The sequence below is a fragment of the Barbatula barbatula genome (genome assembly GCF_947034865.1).
Source record: "Barbatula barbatula genome assembly, chromosome: 23".
NCBI classification, from domain to species: domain Eukaryota; kingdom Metazoa; phylum Chordata; class Actinopteri; order Cypriniformes; family Nemacheilidae; genus Barbatula; species Barbatula barbatula.
Window position 1 is genome coordinate 7,422,728 of NC_136786.1, and position 19,796 is coordinate 7,442,523.

At 45.3% G+C, this 19,796-nt stretch overlaps 1 protein-coding gene across 1 annotated transcript; it reads right to left on the bottom strand.

Annotated features, from left to right (window-relative positions):
- Positions 1-527: 527 nt before the first annotated feature.
- Positions 528-11,882, bottom strand: pcolce2b (procollagen C-endopeptidase enhancer 2b; the record flags this gene model as incomplete). Its single annotated transcript, XM_079487976.1, has 8 exons — positions 528-1,299; positions 3,261-3,428; positions 4,006-4,089; positions 9,379-9,542; positions 9,805-9,941; positions 10,034-10,158; positions 11,498-11,753; positions 11,850-11,882. The coding sequence occupies 8 exons, from the start codon at positions 11,880-11,882 to the stop codon at positions 1,169-1,171; spliced, it is 1,098 nt and encodes a 365-aa protein (XP_079344102.1). The 3' UTR covers positions 528-1,168.
- Between the last annotated feature and the right edge of the window lie 7,914 nt (positions 11,883-19,796).

The following is a 19,796-nucleotide window of genomic DNA, read 5'->3' on the forward strand; positions in this document are numbered from 1 at the left end:
CATTTGGAATCAGTAGCGGAGGTTTCACTGTTATGCTAGGCTTGGATTCGTGGCGAAAGAAAGTAGTTCCCCATTTCCTTTAAAAACCGGAGGGTTTTAAATACACTCTGATGTTGTTTCTGATTTATCTAAACACTTGTGCCGTCAAACTGTTGTATATTTGCAAAATCGCATATATAACATAAAGTGGCTCTTTAAAGTCCCTGTGAACCTGAAGTTGCTATTGGTTTTACTTTCGTAATTTGACGCATTTCCGAGTGACATGGAATTTCGTCTGTCTCTGCGATTTGATGTATAAAAACAGCAGTTGCATTTTGAAATGGAACTGGCAGCAAACTGACAGTTGAAGGGGAGGAGTTAACGGATGTTCTGCCCAAGCCATCTTACATACATCATTTTAAATGGATAGTCACTACAGGACAGAAGTGCATTTTCAGAGTTCAACTGAAGTTAATGAGGGCACACGATTTAAAAAAAAGAGAATGACCCACATTGATAAACTATTTACAATAAATGCTGCAATATTTCATGAAATAATAGACATTGTAATTTTTTATTTCACTGGGACTTTAATCTCTAACCAATGAGTTAAATGTGTGTGCCCTTCATAGTCGAGCACGCTTTGCCTCCGGCAGAAACAGATGTTCTAACATGACTAAGTGAACTACCCAAATACTTTCAACATTTAGCATTTTTTTTAAAACAAGATCTCCTATTCAGATGCATTCACATATTTGAAACACACCACACACAATCATGAAGAAAATCTAAATGATAAAACTGACTTTATTTTTCTCTCAAATAATTTATAACTTAACTTTCACCACTGAATCAGTTCCTCTGATGATATTTTATAGACAAAATGTAACACAAATCCAGCATGAAGATGACAAAATGATGCAACAAGATTACTGTCTTTAAGAACCCGCACATAAGGTTCCTTTAAGTTTGCTATATGATCACAAAACATTCTTTACATCTTTACATTCTAGTGTCTCTCACCAGGAATATAAATTCTTGCTGTCATTTTGATTCTTATCACAAAAGTATTAAGATATGTAAGAGAGCCAGACCCTGTGTTTTGTGCTTCAGCAGTTCTTGAACGTCATTGTCGGGGTACTTGATGAAAGTTCAGTCATGCGGGATGAGATTCACAGTCTGTGCGAGATCAGCAGTGTTTGTTCTTCAGAATGTTAAAGGCCCTCTGGTTCTTGGATTTGAAAGCCATAACGAAATGATGGGGTGCGATCATCCCACGCCCGTCCTCGTCCGCCTGGCCCATGAAGATGTAGTTCAAACCTAGTGACACCACACAGAAAGAACCTGAATGCAGTGACGGTGCGGCAGAACATTCAGGAAGAGCTTTCCATCAGCGTTTCTCACTCACACTACCTACTTCATATGTTTATCTACCTCATAAACATATGACAGTGAGATTTCATTTGAAAGAAACATTGTTTTACACGTTTAGTCCACGTGTTAGTCACTTACCATTACAGTACAAGTTCAGCTTCATGCATCTGTATCTGAAGATACTTAAAGGAACATTTCACCCACATCTGACATTATATACTATTCGCCCTGTGTTTATAAATGTAGAGATTTCCAAAGAATCATTATACATGGACAAAAATAAATTCATGGTGACCATAAGCTTTCCTTTTAGAGTAACCTATTCCTTTAAGCCGCTTAGACAGCTTCTTGGAACAGATTACAAATGAATTCTTTTTTATTTCATTGATATTTTAAATCAACAAGTGGGCAGCATCACTGAAAGGCTGTATGGAAAAACTGACACTAATAAATACACAATTACTCAGAGGAATGTTCTGGATTATTTCGAACTAATGTTAATGGACAGCATCTGTAGTGTGTTGTCAGCTACCACAGCAATTTATTATGAAACAACTCTCAAAATGGAAATGCATTGGAAATATAAATGAAAAATGCATTTGCAAAACCAGATAACTCTTTTATTGTGCATTCCAAGTAATATCAATCAAACTGCAGTTGGGTTGTTTTGATTAAGTAAAAGAAACTTAAAAAAACACCTAGCACAATAAAACAAAAACATGATTTTTTTTTAAAATGGCAAATGACCTTTTCAAATATAACATTATAAAAATATGACATGCTTTTTATGTATACTATTTATACAAAATTATTTATATAAAAATTCATCTTGTTTAAAAAAGGTGAAATTTTCATCAAAACACCAAAATACGCTAGCTTTACATTAGTCCTATTCATTAGTAAATATAGGCAAATGGAACACAATTGTTCTAAATATTATAATTCATTTGGGGAATCATGTGAGTAAAGTCAAATTCATGAAATGTAAAGGTGGTGTAACCACCATTTATAGAGCAATTTTGTTAATATTATGCAAGATGACATGTGAAAGGAAATGAAATCCAAGAGAAGAACCCCTGCTGACAAAGGTGTTTCAGCATACTGTATGCTTTAAATGCATTACATTAATATATTATTTCATATAATTTCTTATTCTTTGGCAGTTACAAAATCAACAGAAAAACACCAAGTACATTTTAAAATATTTGATGTATGCTTTTAAAACCAGTTTTTAATAGATTTTTTATTTTCTCATCTTGCCAACTCCGTTTTGTCACTGTAAATACATATCTGTAAATAATATCAAGGGTTTAATCGCGATTAAACGCATCCAGAATAAAAGTTTGTGTTAACATGATATATGTCTGTGTACTGTGCATATTTATTTTGTATTTATACAAATATACACGTACGTGCATATATTTAAAAAAATTAATATATATTATATAAATAATTGGTAAATTAAAATAAATACATGCAAGAATTTGTTACAAAAGAAGTAAAATTGATGTGTTTGTAAATAGTTAATGAGCGCGGAACACAGACATATATTATGCAAACACAATTCTGGATACGATTTATAGCGACGAATCATCTGACAGCCGAAATAAATAATGTATTAAAAATATAATTATATAATAAAATATTTTTAGTGAACAAACAAACCAAACCAAATTGAAGGATTAGCGAAACATGTTATAAACAACTTAAATATTTGTTTACATTTTTAACAACTTAAAATGTTTAAAAGTTAGTTTAAACTAAAGCGAGTTAAATGACAAACACGTTTAAGCTGTTTGACTGGAAACTAACAACATGTGACACACGCTGTCCAAAAACATTGTGCGGAAAATAACCCAGAATACTTCTTTAATATAATTTAACAGTAAGTCACGATAGGCTCTTACCTCGCCTGACATAGGGACATTTCTTGCACAGGATGAAAATCTTAGTGCTCATGGTCTTGCCAGCCTGCTGGATGGCCAGATTGCCCTCCTTATAAACATTGATGATGGAGATGGTGGCGTACATGCTTCCTCCACGTGTTAGAGCAGTAATGACCGTTCCTGTAATCACTAACAAAAACATAATGATTTATAGACAAATTATGAAAAAGATACCACACACATCCCACTTAGGTGTTTGGAAAATACCAGCTGGACATTCTTTGATTTCATGTGTGTATTATTTTCCAACTTTATTCACAGTTTGTTTCTCAATGTGACTTTGGTCTCCACCTACCAAAGGATTTCCCCATATGATAATTAAATATCTGCTTGACTCTGTAAACAGGTCGTGAATATGAACATTGCACATCTGTTCCAGAAGCAGTGACTGTGGCCAAAAACCTCTACTGAATCAACACTCCCATTTACAAACGGTTTACCCACGCTGCACTGCAGTCTGTTTACACAAGCAAACACACAAATCCACTGTCCTCAACGCTCTAGGAAGGTTTTAAAACACACCGACACGAACCAGCATGCCAAAGATAGCAGGCCGAAAAAAAGACACATTAAAAACATTAGTTACGAAAGTCCCAGTCTCCCTTCACTTGTGTGAGGGTTTGTGTCAGAATGTGTGTGTGTAAATGCGAGACTTAATGAATCAGCAAAAAAGTTACAAGCATGAAGCAGGTAATGTTTCTCCTACCAAAGTTGCTGGAACAGAAGTGGCTCTCAGGGGTTCCCTTGCGTTTGCATTTCTGTTCACACAGCGCTGCAGAATACTTCACAGCTGGAGAGAAAAGCAGAGATAGCACGAAAAACATATTTCAACAGTTTTTATAGTACAGAGGCTTCAACCTGTGGGAAATTTGGACAGTCGCACTTAAAGCACACCATCACTGAATGTTATTGCTTCAGATAACAAAATGGGTCAGAAGCAGTGCTTGAAACCTTTTTATCGCTGGTATCAAAGATGAGCATTATAACAGAAAAGTTCAATGTTCTCAGTTTGTCACTGCTTTGAGTCGTTTGGTTTCTATGAGAAAATTCTTAACGTGAAACTTAGCTTGTTGCATTAATATAAAAGGCTCATCAGGTCGCATGTACATAGTGTGCTGTATTTAAAAGGTGTGTAGTAAATTTAGTCTTTTAATATCACTGAATACATCCATTAAACAACATTAAGTATTGTTCCTGTCCATAAGATGCCTTATTTATAGGTTGTGTAGTAAACGTCTTCCCTTAATATCACTTCTTGACGCATTAAGTCATTTTAAGCTGTTTCCATACAATGGGGGAGAAAACAGATAAGGTGCAACTATTTACTTCATCTGTAAAAGACGGGTTCGTTCTTTTGACAGCAGCTAGTGTTTATTACAATGAAGGTTTGACAGAAATGTTGTATTCACTGATCGCTGTTTAGGTATGTTAAGCTACGTTTTTTTCTAGTTAAAGTCAGAGTAAAGTGACATTAAAATATGTGTTCTGAGTTTGTCACACCACAAAAAGTGTGTTATTAACCACCCAGCCACATTTGAATGGAGAAAAAAATACCCAAGTAAATAAAACAAGTTGGAAAAATAGGAAATCTTGGAAAAATAGGAAGGACTCTCTGCTCTCAAACGCTGTCGCGACTGAAACCACGGCCACTCAAACTGTTAACGGTTTAACTCTCCAATTCAGTACTATATACTTCTGAGTCTTTGTAACGTGTTTCAGCAATATATTTCTAACATATATGATGTGTTTAGAAAAAATTCTCTGATTTCTCTTTCCCCGTTCTTTAAGCGTTTCAGAATGTCCCCTTGAAGTGGGCCGGTACTCGCCGGTACACAGTACCGGTATTTCTCTATTTCAATCTTTAGTTAAATTTAACTTTTTCTTGCGTACTAACAGTTATCGGTACTGCCACTCCGAGTCAACGCATCATTGTAGGGGTGGTTCGCTAGAGCCACGGCGTTAGCATTAGCCGTTACGTTTTTTGGCAAAAGATTGCAGGCTTTACATCTTAGGGTCTTTGGCGCGGAGCTTCCCGATTTTAAAAGATTAGCCACTCAAACAGGGTTTACGGAATTCCAGCCACTCAAATAAGAGAGGCCAAGCAGCATTTCAACCAATAAAACTAAAGAAGAAAGAACTTTCCGCCTTTCAATTTGAAGAAGACTAATGACTGTGACTGTTGTCAGAGATGCAAACTTCTTATCTTTTGCTAATTCTGATTTTCAATGATAACTTAAGTGGTTTGTCATATGATGTAATATGTGTTATTTGACATAACAGGTATGTTTATAATATTAGGCATAAACATGACTGTTTAAGTTACTATATGATGGATAAAAAACTAGGGATGCTCCGATCCATCACTTTTGCTTCCGATACCTGAGATTCAGTATTGGCCCATACCCAGTACCGATCCGATACTAAGGTACAATTGTGGAGTTCTTAACAAAATGTATTCACTGTTAAGTTGACTTAGACAATAAGTTGAACTGTTAACTTAAACAATAAATTCCTAACCTTGTTAAACAAAATAACAAGCAAATTATTCACAAGTTTAGTGAATTATTTACTAAAACAGGCATAGGCCTATGGGTTCCACTTTCCTTACGTTATGATCAGTAATATTTCTGCATTTGCCGATGCGCCAACCTTGACTGGATCGTTTAGCGGCTGCAAGAAGTGACATGATGAACATTTGTTTGCTTTGGCTGTCTCTGCCTGGGCTTAAAATATGAAGCCTATACAACCTTTTAACATTTTTTTATTTGTTTTTATTTTAATTTTCTCCATACTCTTTAATTCATTTTTTTTGGACTCTAAAAGTTCAATAAAGTTTTTGTAATCAAATTTGTTTAAATTACATTTTAGTAAAAGTGTCTCTATTACACTAAAATATTGAACAACAATTAATTACAATCTTAAAAACAAATGTTTTATAATTTGTTTATTTAAATGATGTTGAATGAAAAAAAGATGTGGTTAGTAACAGAGTAGGTTCCCTATCGATACTTCACTCGTTCTCCGTAGCAGTAGGCTATAGGGGAATATCTAAGCCCTGCAGAAGGCAGAAAAGCCAAGCTAATAGGTGGCCTAATCTGGTTAATTTTCCCAACAATGTGCTAGGTCCCGGTGCGGTTGGGAGCAACCGCAGTCCAGCAGTCTAGGCTTAAACAGTAAAGGAACCGGGCCTGTAAAGCTGGAACGTCTAGACTGTAGAATCTGGTAAATGTGGAAGGCAAAGCCCAGCAGGCCACCGCACAAATATCCGCTATGGAGACTCCACTAGAAAACGCCCAGGAAGAGACAAAACCTCTAGTAGAATGGGCTCTAACTCCCATGGGGCATTGAAGGCCTAAGGAAGAATATGACAGCGCGATAGCCTCAACTATACATTAAGATAGTCTATGCTTCGAGACCGGGGACCCTCTCGTCCATATGGCTGAGAGCTCGTCCTCTGACTGTGCTAGAACAAGCCAGTCATTGAGGTAGTTCAGAATGCGGATTCTCATCTGCCTGAGAGGCGATAGAGCCGCGTTCATGCACTTCTTGAAAGTGCGGGGAACCAGGGATAGTCAGAATGGAAGGACAAAGTATTGATATGCAACCCCTTCGTAGGTGAATCTCAAGAATCGTCTGTGATGGGGGGCTATCTGGAGGTGGAAGTACGTGTCCTTCAGATCCAGGGATAAGAACCAATCCCCTGGGCATATTGCGAGAGGATCTGTTTCAGTGTAATCATTCTGAACAGCCATTTCACAAGGGCTCAGAAGTCTGAGATCGAGGATGGGGACGGAGACCGCCATCCTTTTTGGGTACAAGGAGGTAGCGGGTGTAGAAGGAGGTCCAGCCACAGCGAGACCTGGTCCCCTCCTCTTCCTCACCTTGGTCTCAGGATGGTGCCTGAGGCGCAGGGTCCAGGGTGATTTTTCCCTGGCACTGAGGGTGGGGGAAGCATCTCCCCGAGCGGGAGCGTTGACATGTCTCAGCCCCATAGCCTTCTGAGCAGCAGGGGGGGGTGGATTTCGTCGGTGCTTGCTTGGTGCGCGCCTATGCAGGTCTGGATCCGGGCCTCGTGGGCAGGAAGTGCTGCATGGCCTGCGAAGACTTCTGTGCTGCAGTAAAGCATTCTGCGAATCCCCGTCACCGCCGGCCCAAAGAGGCCAGTAGCGAAAATCGGGCCATCAAGGAAAGAGACCTCCGTGAGCGTCACTGGCACGACGAGACTGGCCCATGGCCTTGGTGACACGTAGTGAAAGATCCGTTGCACTCCTCAGCTCTCTGAAAGGCTGGAGGTCAGTACCTGACTTTGGCCTGGTAAACCTGAACTACTGCCATGGAATGCAGCACCGAAGCCTCTTGGCCAGTGGACGAGGTGGTTCCGCACGGCTTAGAGGGATGAGCCACTTTTTTTTCAAACATATTGTTTTAGTGTGTTATTTCAAATGTTTTTAAACGAAACATTAAAATAAAAGTCAATTGAATTATTACATTTTGTGTAATTCTTTTGTGTGATCGACTTTTTTTGTGTAATCGTTGTTTTCAGTGTCGACTAGTAGGAGCTGTACCATTTAAACGACTTGTCTCGTACATCCCTAAAATAATTAGAAACAAAATCTCTTTATAACTGTATAGTTTATTAAATTTGAAGTATAATTTGATAATTTGATCACCCCTCTGAACATTTACTCTGCCTTTTGTAAACAGCAGTAGAACTTGTTGGCAGAGGCTGCACAGCTGTTGTAAAATACCTAAAATCGCGGATGTTGTTGCTCGCTCCATGCTGTTTGCTACTCTATGCTCCATATGTTAACTTGTTCACTTGCGTACAGAGCACGGTGCTAGTGTATAATGTCACACACTGTGCACATCATAGCTGCGCCGGGAAGGCGTTTAAGCGCAGAAATGTGATCGGAAAAATTGTCAACGATACCCGATCTAGAATTTTATTCAGTATCGTCACCGATACAAATATCGGATCGGAGCATCCCTATTAAATACAAAGAAAACATATTTCTGATTATTATACATTCATGGAAAATATTCATAGTTCACTAGATGAACTACACTATGGCTCAGTAATGTCAAATTGAAAAACTGTAGCATCATTTGTTAGCTGATAACAATAGCCAGGTGCATGATATCTGACATATTTGGATATGCTGTGCGGCAAATGTATGTGTTTAGCAATGCTTCTGCTTATTTTGTATTTGTAAAAATGAAAAATGAAAACTGAGAACTTGTGCTTATCAAACTAACATCATTAAAAAAGTTTTCTATGTGTTCTTCATTTCTTGTGTTGCATCTGTACACGATCACATATATCAGGTGATGGTCAGTTTGAAACTAAATACACAAAAGGTGACATAAAGCAGACAAGACTCAGGTATGTCTGTAGTTCAGAGATTTCCAGACTGGAGATGTTCTGCTCTCACTCTCTTTCATCTCTCATGGGTGAGCTTTGTTTTGGCACCAGCGTCTGTATACTTTCCACTACATCTTCAATCACTCCATCGTAATAAATGGACTGAACACTTGTGTGTAGCAGACGTTGAACACTGCCTTGTCTGACTGCCGTTTCAGATGGAGCCTCACTTCAATTCACTGCTGAAAACCTGAGCACAGCTGGTGTGATGTTATTGTTATAGTGTTGTGAGAAATCACTCTTCCATGATAAACCACTAAAAATATATGGTCTTTAACATATGGAGAAGCTATCCAAGGGGAGTAGTACATGTCTTCTGAGGTAAAATGAAAAAACGATTCATATTTCAAGTGTAAGTGAAGTGTGTTCAGGTCAAGTTAGACTTAAAATATGTATAGATGTGACAACTGCATGTATGGAGGCATTACGTATCTCAATGAACATTTTTGGAGCTTGGGTTACTTAAATATACTGAAATTGTGTATATCATGAGCACATTTGTGTCAATCACGTGAGCTAAAAATGTCACGTGACATTGAAATCCATGTTGGTTTAAACTGGTCTATTCAGCGGGAATGTTTAATGTGTCATTTACATCAAACCCTAAGGGAACGCGTGTGCTGTAGACTAACATTAAACTCACCAACCACTACTTACGTATGGGTCTGGTGGTAGTGGGCGGGACTGTTGTGGTCGGCGGGACAGTTGTGGTGGGAAACTTCTTTGGTCTAAATTTGTAATGACCAATAAAACCATCTGCTGTTAAACTGAGATCGGACAGAAACTGTATGAAGAGCTGATTCCCCTCGGAAAGCACAGGCCTAAACATACAGACACAGAACATCAAACATACATTTATGATTTTATACATATGAAGAGTTTGGTTCCTAAATGAGATAACACAAAAATCATGTTTTTTTATTGTGCATTCCAATTAATATAAATCAAACTGCAGTTGGTTTAAATACAGCTAACACAATAAAGACTTGATAACATCATAAAAAACATGATTTTTGAGAAATTAATGAGAGTTATCTCATTTGTATGCACACATATATTATACACTGATGCATTGACACATACGCCGGTGGACTGTCTCCACAGTATTTCCCAATTCTTTTGGCGTCGTTGATTTCTCCTCCGTTAAAAATGGCGACGTAATCGTAACGGCAGTAGTTGTCCCTCTCCACATCGAATTTCTCAAATTTCACCTCAATAATCTGCGAAAACAAGCAACTATTTTAATAACAGGCAAATGGCACGATAAAGGCCACTATACAGTACGTGTAGTATTGATTTAAATAAGCTGGACCTGGTTTTTTGGGGCCACTATGTGCCAGGAACACGTGACTCCGGCGGGATAGTCTTTATCTGGCCAGTTAGGGGTCTTGAAGGTTCCCGATGGCTTCACTAATCTGCCACCGCAGTACTGATCCCCTGTAAACATCCAGTCAGACAGGAATTTGGAAATGTTCCCTATAAACTATGAGCTAAACATAGACGTGAGGTCATTTATCTCTAATGAAAAGGAATGCATGGGGTAATTGCACAGCTCCATTACAGGACTCCAAAATGTACTTTCCTACAATCTTGTCATTATGAGAGATATTCCCAACTTTTCAGTTCCCACATGGTTCTTTTAAATGCTCGGCTGAAACGCTTATCATGTGTGGCAAGATTTGGACCCCAGCTGCATATGAAGGGAGAGAGAGAGCTACCAAAACACATTCACTTCTCTAAAGAATCTCTTCTCATCTCTTACGAACCTTCATACCATATTTAGACATCGCTTCATTGATGCTTTTCTAAAGAGAAAATCAATTCCAAATCTATTTTTACTCATTGAACAACTTTCACAAACTTCACATGCTACAAAATTTTGAGTTTTGACATTAAGTACCGATAAGATGCACAGCTGACCTCATTGTTCTCATTCTCGAATGCAAAGTATCTGAATCTATCATAGCAATTGTCATAATGCTCTGAAAGTTTTTCCGAAATCTATTTATTTTGATTTCTGAGTTTAAAGTACACATGCACAGGTAAATCCTGGATACCGCTGCCGCATTTTGTGTTTTTTCGTTGTTGCTATATATCATTATTATTAGTCCCCCTATATGTTTATCACTGGGTCTTGCAAATATCTAACCCAAAAAAAGCATTTAATAGTGCTTGTCGAAATGTCCTGAAAAACAGCGAATTTGGGCATCCAAGGAAGGACACAGTTTTTCATGATGAATGCGATATCTGCAGGTTTCCATTGTTACAAAAACACTTCACACAAACACGACTACTGACAGAACAAAAAAACCCAGACGCAATCCAAATCATTAACATTCCAGCTGTTCTGTGCAGACTGGGTGGGCAGACATCTCGTCACTCATTCCGTTAATCTGAGTAAGGAGGCCTTTGGGGGGTCTGACCAGTCACTGAATCTTTGGAAAAAACGCCTGTGAGAAATTCCACGTCAAACCATGAAATACACAGCAATGATGTCCAACTCTCTGAACTCTGTTAGACTTGTCTGTCATTATTTTGACTTTTGACCTCTTTGAAAGCAGTCAGATGTTATCGGCTCTTTACAGCTCAATAAAGATGACCTCTGCCCTCTTAAACCCAATCCATGCATATACATCGAAATGTATTTGATAGAAACATGGATCCACACAAATGTGGTGTAGTGACATGCATTTTGGCAATGACTATGGGGTTTATGGTCTTCTTTTACATTTACAGTAAAAAAGCTGTCATTTTTATAGTGTTGCACTGCTCTTACCTCGTTCATGTGGGTTGGCAGCGGAGTACACAGCCAGAAAACCGCTGCCAGCTGTGTTGGCATCGGATATCATCTGTAGAAGCATCTTGTTGCTTGTGGAAACAAGAGCTCCTGGTCTGAATGTCCCGCAGAAGCGGCCGAGACGCTGGCCATTGGCGTGACCACTGTAAACATCCACATAATCGTACCTGCACAGGTTATCACTCTCTAAATCAAGGGATCTGAATGACAGGACAACCACTTTGCCATCTGGAACCTGCAAGAAGCAGATAGTGTTAATACTGTTACGAAATCTGAACACGTTGTCATTTAACACTCATATTTGGATAAATGCTTGTAACAGTTCTTGGACCCCATTGATGACAATAGTGGGAAATATTACCATTCGCTGGCTCAATGATCCGGGTTTCCCTTTCTGTCGGTCTCTCGACGTTGTGTCGAAGCCGACAGATGGGGTTCGCCCTTGAGAACCAATCGTCTCTGACTATTTTGAAAAGGCCAATGAAATTGGCGAATGAAATTTGCATGCCGGGCTCCGCCCCCGGATATCCGGGTATAAAAGGGGAGCCGGCGTGCTCATTCATTCACCTTTTGTTCTTCGGAGCCTTCGCATCTGTTGACATTCTTCGAATTGCCGATTTCTACGACGCGGTGCAGCGGAGATTCCCCTGGGCGTCCTGGCAGTTCCTGAGGTATTTTTCTAAAAGAGCAATTTCCTCAGCGTGGCATTGCCCGCTGATCTCTTGGGTGCAGTACACTCATCGAGGACGGGGACGGACACGGTGGTTGCCACAAGTGTTCGGGGGTCCGATCACTGTGGCAGCCTCGTGGATTCGTCCTGCCCGCACGGCGCGCGGATGGCTATTCAGACGTTGCGTCACTGCGCGCGGATGGCTAGTCAGACGTTGCGTCACTGCGGGCGGACGGCTATTCAGACGTTGCGTCACGTTGGCTACGTTCTGTCAAGAGCAAGCCACCACCTCGTTTGCTTCCCGTTCTGTGACCGCAGCGGCTACGGCCCTGCCGTCAGCGGCGGCGAGCAGCGAGGGTGATGTGGGGATTATCGTGAGCGTTAATCCGTCAGCCGGTCGGCTCGCGGACCGCTCGCGCCCCGTCTCGCTTGTTTAGCAGGTCCCCAAGGATGGTCCTAAGCCATCTTATTCCTCAGCCACGCGCTCGGACACGAGCCGTGGAGATGAGGTGTCTCTTGCAACATCGGAGCGCGACCTGCTGGCATCAGACTCTGGCGATTCCCTGAAGCTCCCTCCCTCGGGAGGTCGAGCACAGGTGAGAGCAGACGTCAAGATGTCAGCCATGCTCGCTCGGACCGCCGTGAGCGTCGGGTTGCGGTGCAGCCCTGGTGCTCGCGGCTGGGTACTCGCACATTGGGCCCGGCTCAAGTGCCAAGTTTTACCGAGCTGCATAAGGAGTTCAGTAAGACCTGGAGCGTCCCTTTCGGCGCGCTTCCGTCTAGCTGACTCTATCGCCCTCTCTTCCCTCGGGGCGGGGAGGCAGCTAGGGACTATGTCAATGCACCCTGGGTGGAGCATGCAGTCGCGGGTATCCGCAGACGGCGGCCACCTGGGGGGCTTGACCTAGACTCACCGTCCAGGGCATGTAAGGTCTCAACATCTCTGGTGTTGAGGCTGGCAGTGCCGTGGACCAAGCTGCCTCCACTCTTACGCATGGCCTTCCTGCAGGCCAGGGCGCTAAAGAGAGCCCCACGGGGTAAGACCGACCCAAGTAGTGCCGCCGCCGACTGGCCCTCCGGGGACCGCGGTGGCAGCGCAGGCTGGGTCGGACGATGTCCACATCAGTGGCCCGGAAAGATGCCTCGGACCCAATCTTGCGCAGGGGGGCGATGTCGAGAAAGACCACTTTCCCGACTCCCCTCTCGCAAGGTCGGCTGATTGGTGGCGCTGTCAAGGACTGCTCCAGCAGCCTTTTGACAGTGTAGAAACAGACCGGCCTGCTGTGACCCGGCCGCCTTTCGGCCGTCGAGGTCTCGCACGTGGTCTGCCCCCAGCAGCCCTGGCCTTCTCCAGCGTCGACTCCGGTTCTGGTGCCCCCGCAGGTGGCCCCCCGGAGGAGGACGTCAAGAGAAGGACCACCTAGAGAGATTGAACCGTCGGGCCCGACCCAGCCTGGGTTGCTGGATGGTCGGACTGGGGCGGTCCCTGCCGCGTCCCAAACACCTTCTGGGCCCCTTCGGGGGCCTAGTGCCCGCCTTCTCACAAGGAGAGGTCTCTCTCTGGGTCCCACTTGCAGCCGCTCTCACCCTCTGAAAGATGGTGTTCGGCAACTCGACGTTGCGTCGTGGCGGCACGCAATGACGAGTATAAAGCAGCCCTCAGCACTCTCGCTTCGACGGTGCGTCGAGCTGCGCCATCGCCTGGCAGGTGATTTAGCGGAGCCGTTCCCCCCGGGGAGAACAGCACTGCTAGTCATTGAACCAACCCCCGCGGGTTGATGAAGTAGATCGCAGCCCCCCCTGTGAGGTCTCTGGGTGCTTGGTTAGCATTTCAAACCATCACGGTGGCTGGGAGTGTGGTCCGTCTCGGCATTCGATCCAGCTCGCCAGACCTCCGCCGGACTTCAGGCATCCTCTTACCTCAGCAGAGGCAGGGATGTTCCTGTGCTCCAGGCCGGGGCTGCCACCCCTCTGGCGAAGGCGATCGAACCGTCCCCTCGGCCGAGATGTCCAGTGGCTTCGACAGCCGCACTTCATCATCCCCAAAACCAGGGGTCGCTGCATACCTTGAGCAGCACCTTGCAAGGGTGCCGTTCGGGAGGCGCAGAAGCGCGTCCTGGTGTCTGTCAGACGCCAGGAGTGGTTCATGACAACTGACCGCATACTCTCATGTACAGTTCCCTCGGCACTGTCGAGGGGCTGGCATGTCAGTAAACGGGTCAGCCGGGAAAAAGAGAGCAGCTCTCCCTGGCGCGGAGCTCCCCCTTTTCCTGGTAGAGAACTCAACACTGTCTCCATGACGGCGTGCTCGCTCACGAGCACGCACAATCAGTGCTGAGCTGCTTGAACTTTCAGGCAGCAGCCAGCGGTCCCCTGAAATCAGTTTCAGAGGCTCCTGGGCATGGTGTCCTCGGGGGTGGCCTGTCCCCCTCGGGTTGACGCACATGGGACCGCGACAGCACTGACTACAGAGATGAGTTCCCTGGAGAGCGTGGCGCACCGGCAGTAGGCGTATCGTCATTACACCTGCTGCCGTCGCATCCTAACCCCGAGCAGGTCTTGAGGCCGGTCGTGGAACGACAGACGCCTCCCTACGGGGTGCGGGTGCGGTGTGCAATGGGCGCGCAGTGTCGGGTCGCTGGACGGGCCCCCGCCTGCGTTGGCAGATCACTGCCTTCAAGTTGCTAGCTGTCCTGCTTGCACTGATGAGGCTCCGGCCTCTCGTGCAGAGCCAGCATACTGGCCCGGACAGCACGACCGGCGTAGCGTACTAAACCTCAGGGTGGCACTCGCTCGCTGCAGTCATCGCAACTCGCCCAAAACGCCTCCTCCCGTGGAGACAGCAGGTGGCAAAGCCCCTGCAGGTCACATGCCCACCGGGTGTCCTGAACCAGACAGCCAAGCGCTCTCTCGTCAGTTGACACCCCGTGGGAAGTGATGACTCCACCCCTGCGGGCTGGCCTGGGTGTGGTTTGGGCGGGCACAGGGGGACCTGTCGCCTCCCTGAACACCACCCAGTACCGCTGGGCATTCCTTGGACGAGGACCCCCTCGACACGGAGGCCCTAGCGCGCAGCCTCCAGTGGAGACAGCAGGTGGCAAAGCCCCTGCAGGTCACATGACCACCGGATGTCCTGAACCAGACAGCCAAGCGCTCTCTCGTCAGTTGACGCCTCGTGCGAAGTGACGACTCCACCACTGCGGCCGGCTTGGGTGTGGTTTGGGCGGGCACAGGTGGACCTGTTGCCTCCCTGAACACCCCCCAGTGCCGCTGGGCACTCCCTGGTCGAGGCTCCCCCCTCGACACGGAGCCCCTAGCGCGCAGTTGGCCGCGGGACAAGCGGAACTACGCTTCCCCCCAGTGAGCTTCATTGCGCAGGTCCTGTGCAAGGTCTGGGAAGGGAGTATCAAGTGCTGCTAGTTGCGCCTTACGGGCCCAACTACACTTGGTCCTCGGAGCTAATACTCCTGACGACAACTCCCCCTGGCCAAATCCCCTGGCGAAGGGCCTACTCGCAGGGGATGGACACGTTGTGGCGTTCGAGCCGGACCTCTGGGTCTGGCTCCTGGATGGGACGAGGAGTTCCTGGATGACCTACCCCCCTCAGTGGTGGAGACTGTCACTCAGGCAAGGGCCATGCCCACAAGGCTGGATGCCTTTAAGTGGCGCCCCTTCTCGTCCTGGTGCTCTTCTCGAGGAGAAGACCCGCGGAATTGCTCGCTCAGGAACGTGCTGTCCTATTGCAGGAGAGGCTGGGGAGTAATCTCCCCTTCCACATTGGAACGTGGGTACCCGCTGTCGCGGTTATCACGTACCAGTTGCTGGTGAGCCTCTGGGGCGGCATGACCTGATTATTAGGTTCCTCTAGGGCGCGAGGGGCTAAGGCCTCGTCCGCGCCCCGTACCCTCTTGGGACCTTAAGGTGGACCTTTGGGTCCCCTTTTTTCGGGCCCTGCCGAGAGCCCCTTCCTCGTTCTGCGAGGGGGGTTGGCTCTCCTGCTGGGGCTCGAGTCCATCCAGAGGGTGAGGCACCTGCAAGCATTCCGTGTCCACCGATTGCCAAATTTCAGGCCCGGTGACTCTCACGTGATCCTGAGACCCCGGCCGACTTACGTGCCCAAAGTTCCGCCGCCCCCCTTTGGGACTAGGTGGTGAACTTGCAGGCGCTCCCACACCGGGAGAAAGACCCAACCTGTACGTGGGGTGTCCAGTAAGCGCATTGCGCCTCTACTCGAACCACACTGAGGGCTTCAAGGCCCTGAGCAGCTCTTGTCTGTTATGGAGGTCAGCAACGGGAGTGCTGTATCCGAGGAGAGTTGTAGCGCTGGGTCGCACACGCCGTCACTACGGCGTGCCGATCCTAGCCCGTGCCCATTTGAGTGACGGTACACTCCGCTCGGGGTGTGACCTCCTCGTGGGCATCGGCTTAGTGCGCCTCTCTGGCAGACATCTGTAGAGCTGCGGGTTGGGCTACGCTATACCTCGCAGAGGCTTACAACCTCCGTGGGGAGTCGGCAGCTCGAGTCTTGCCAGCAGGTGAGACCAGCAGTCGTGGGGCGTACGCCTGCGCATAGCGCCATTCCCCTTCTGAGGTGGACCAGTGCGCTATGGGCTGCCTCCCTTCTTTCCCCAAGGGTGAAGAATAGGCAGTCCGTCCATCCATCAATAGCACTCAGGGCGGCGGGCTCGGCGGAGCAGCCCTGCCGCCTATGGCCGGGTATCAAGCTGAGTTATTACATATAGCTCTAACCGGACCTAGTGCCCCACACGTAGTAACCCCCCACTAGGGTGGTTCCGTCTGAGATGTCGTCATGAGATGGTTCCCCACGTGGCAACCCATGACCTCCCCAGGTGGACATCCACCTTGCGGCATTCCGCACATACCTCCCATGAGTTCTCCCCTATTTGGTGAGACCATGTTGGTGTCTCCACTGTATTCCCCCCTAGGGTGGGAAGTGGTCTCCGTAGCGCACTTCCTCATTGAAGGAACAGCGCTTACCCAGTAGCCCTACGACTGGATGGCCCTCGCCAATGGGGCCGTCTGAGTTGGCAGAGGGCAGGGGCTACTCATCTTTGCCAAAAGCTCTGGGAGCCCCTGCCTGCCCACTGGAAGGTTACAAATTTCGCGATAGCGCTCACGTGTGGCTCGCCCAGGCTGGTCAACGTCGCTTCGCTAGAGATTGTGACGCGGCTAGTGCCGTGGCGTTTTCCATAGGAACCCCATCTGTCGGCTTCGACACAACGTCGAGAGACCGACAGAAAGGGAACGTCCCGGTTACGTATGTAACCTCTGTTCCCTGATGGAGGGAACAAGACGTTGTGTCCTTCTTGCCACGACAATAGCCGTCCGCTGCAGCAGTCACGAGATGCTCTCAGGCTCCTCAGCACAAAAGGTGAATGAATGAGCACGCCGGCTCCCCTTTTATACCCGGATATCCGGGGGCGGAGCCCGGCATGCAAATTTCATTCGCCAATTTCATTGGCCTTTTCAAAATAGTCAGAGACGATTGGTTCTCAAGGGCGAACCCCATCTGTCGGCTTCGACACAACGTCTTGTTCCCTCCATCAGGGAACAGAGGTTACATACGTAACCGGGACGTTTTCCAACTCATCGGACGTGAATGTATTTCCATGTGTCACTTACACAAAGCCCTGATCTCAGAGAACACGATATGTAGTCATGATCTAAAGTCACACTATTATGATACAGAGTTTACATTTTTGAATAAACTCTTCCACTATTCATACAAGAAAAATCCTTCTCTGTGACATAACAAAGAAATTTGATTTGGAACAACAAGAACACCAGTAATTCATGACAGAATTTTCATTTTTGGGTGACCTGTCCCTTTGAATACCCCCTACTTTCAAAGTCAAACGTTGTATATACAGTCATGGCCAAAATTGTTGGCACCCCTGAATTTTTTCCAGAAAATCATGTATTTCTCACAGAAAACTATTGCATTAACACATGTTTTGCTATACACATGTTTATACCCTTTGTGTGTATTGGAACAAAACCACAAAAAGGAGGGAAAAAAGCAAATTTGACATAATGTACCACAAAACTCAAAAAATGACTTGGACAAAATAGTTGGCACCCTTTGAAAACACCTGAAAGCAGATAAAAAGAAGAGAAGTTGACTTATTCTTTGCATTGTGTGTCTGTGTGTGCCACACTAAGCATGGACAACAGAAAGAGGAGAAGAGAACTGTCCGAGGACTTGAGAACCGTCTGAGGACTTGAGAACCAAAATTGTGGAAAAATATCAACAATCTCAAGGTTACAAGTCCATTTCCAGTGATCTAGATGTTCCTTTGTCCACTGTGCGCAACATTATCAAGAAGTTTGCAACCCATGGCACTGTAGCTAATCTCCCTGGACGAGGACAGAAGAGAAAAATTGATAAAAGGTTGCAACGCAGGATAGTCCGGATGGTGGATAAGGAGCCCCAAACAAGTTCCAAAGAAATTCAAGCTGTCCTGCAGGCTCAGGGTGCATCAGTGTCAGCGCGAACTATCCGTCGACATTTAAATGAAATGAAACGCTATGGCAGGAGACCCAGGAGGACCCCACTGCTGACACGGAGAAATAAAAAAGCAAGACTACAGTTTGCCAAAATGTACTTGAGTGAGCCAAAATCCTTCTGGGAAAACGTCTTGTGGACAGATGAGACCAAAATAGAGCTTTTTGGTAAAGCACATCATTCTACTGTTTACCGAAAACGGAATGAGGCCTACAAAGAAAAGAACACAGTACCTACAGTCAAATATGGTGGAGTTTTGTTTTGGGGTTGTTTTGCTGGCTCTGGCACTGGGTGCCTTGACTGTGTGCAAGGCATAATGAAATCTGAGGATTACCAAAGGATTTTGGGTCGCAATGTAGGGTCCAGTGTCAGAAAGCTGGGTTTGCGTCCGAGATCATGGGTCTTCCAGCAGGACAATGACCCCAAACATACTTCAAAAAGCACCCAGAAATGTATGGCAACAAAGCGCTGGAGAGTTCTGAAGGGGCCAGCAATGATTCCATATCTAAATCCCATTGAAAACACCTGTGGAGAGATCTTAAAATTGCTGTTGGGAAAAGGCGCCCTTCCAATATGAGAGACCTGGAGCAGTTTGCAAAGGAGGAGGGGTCCAAAATTCCGGTTGAGAGGTGTAAGAAGTTTATTGATTGTTATGGGAAGCGATTGATTTCAGTAATTTTTTCCAAAGGGTGTGCAACCAGATATTAAGTTAAGGGTGCCAATAATTTTGTCCAGGTCATTTTTGTGACATTATGTCAAATAAGCTTTTTTCCCTCCTTGTTTTCGTTTTGTTCCAATACCACACAAAGGGAATAAACATGTGTATAGCAAAACATGTGTTAATGCAATACTTTTCTGTGAGAAAAACTTGATTTCAGGGGTGCCAACAATTTTGGCCATGACTGTATATGCATATGCACCATTGTGATTCAGTTCACAATGCATCATGAAAATGTCTGAAAAGTGCGTGGAGTATATGAATAAAATAATACCTGTGCATTTTTTTTATATTTTTAAAACCTGTATGTGGAGTATAACACTATATCTAGTTTAACGTTACACTAATGCGTTATGTTACTATG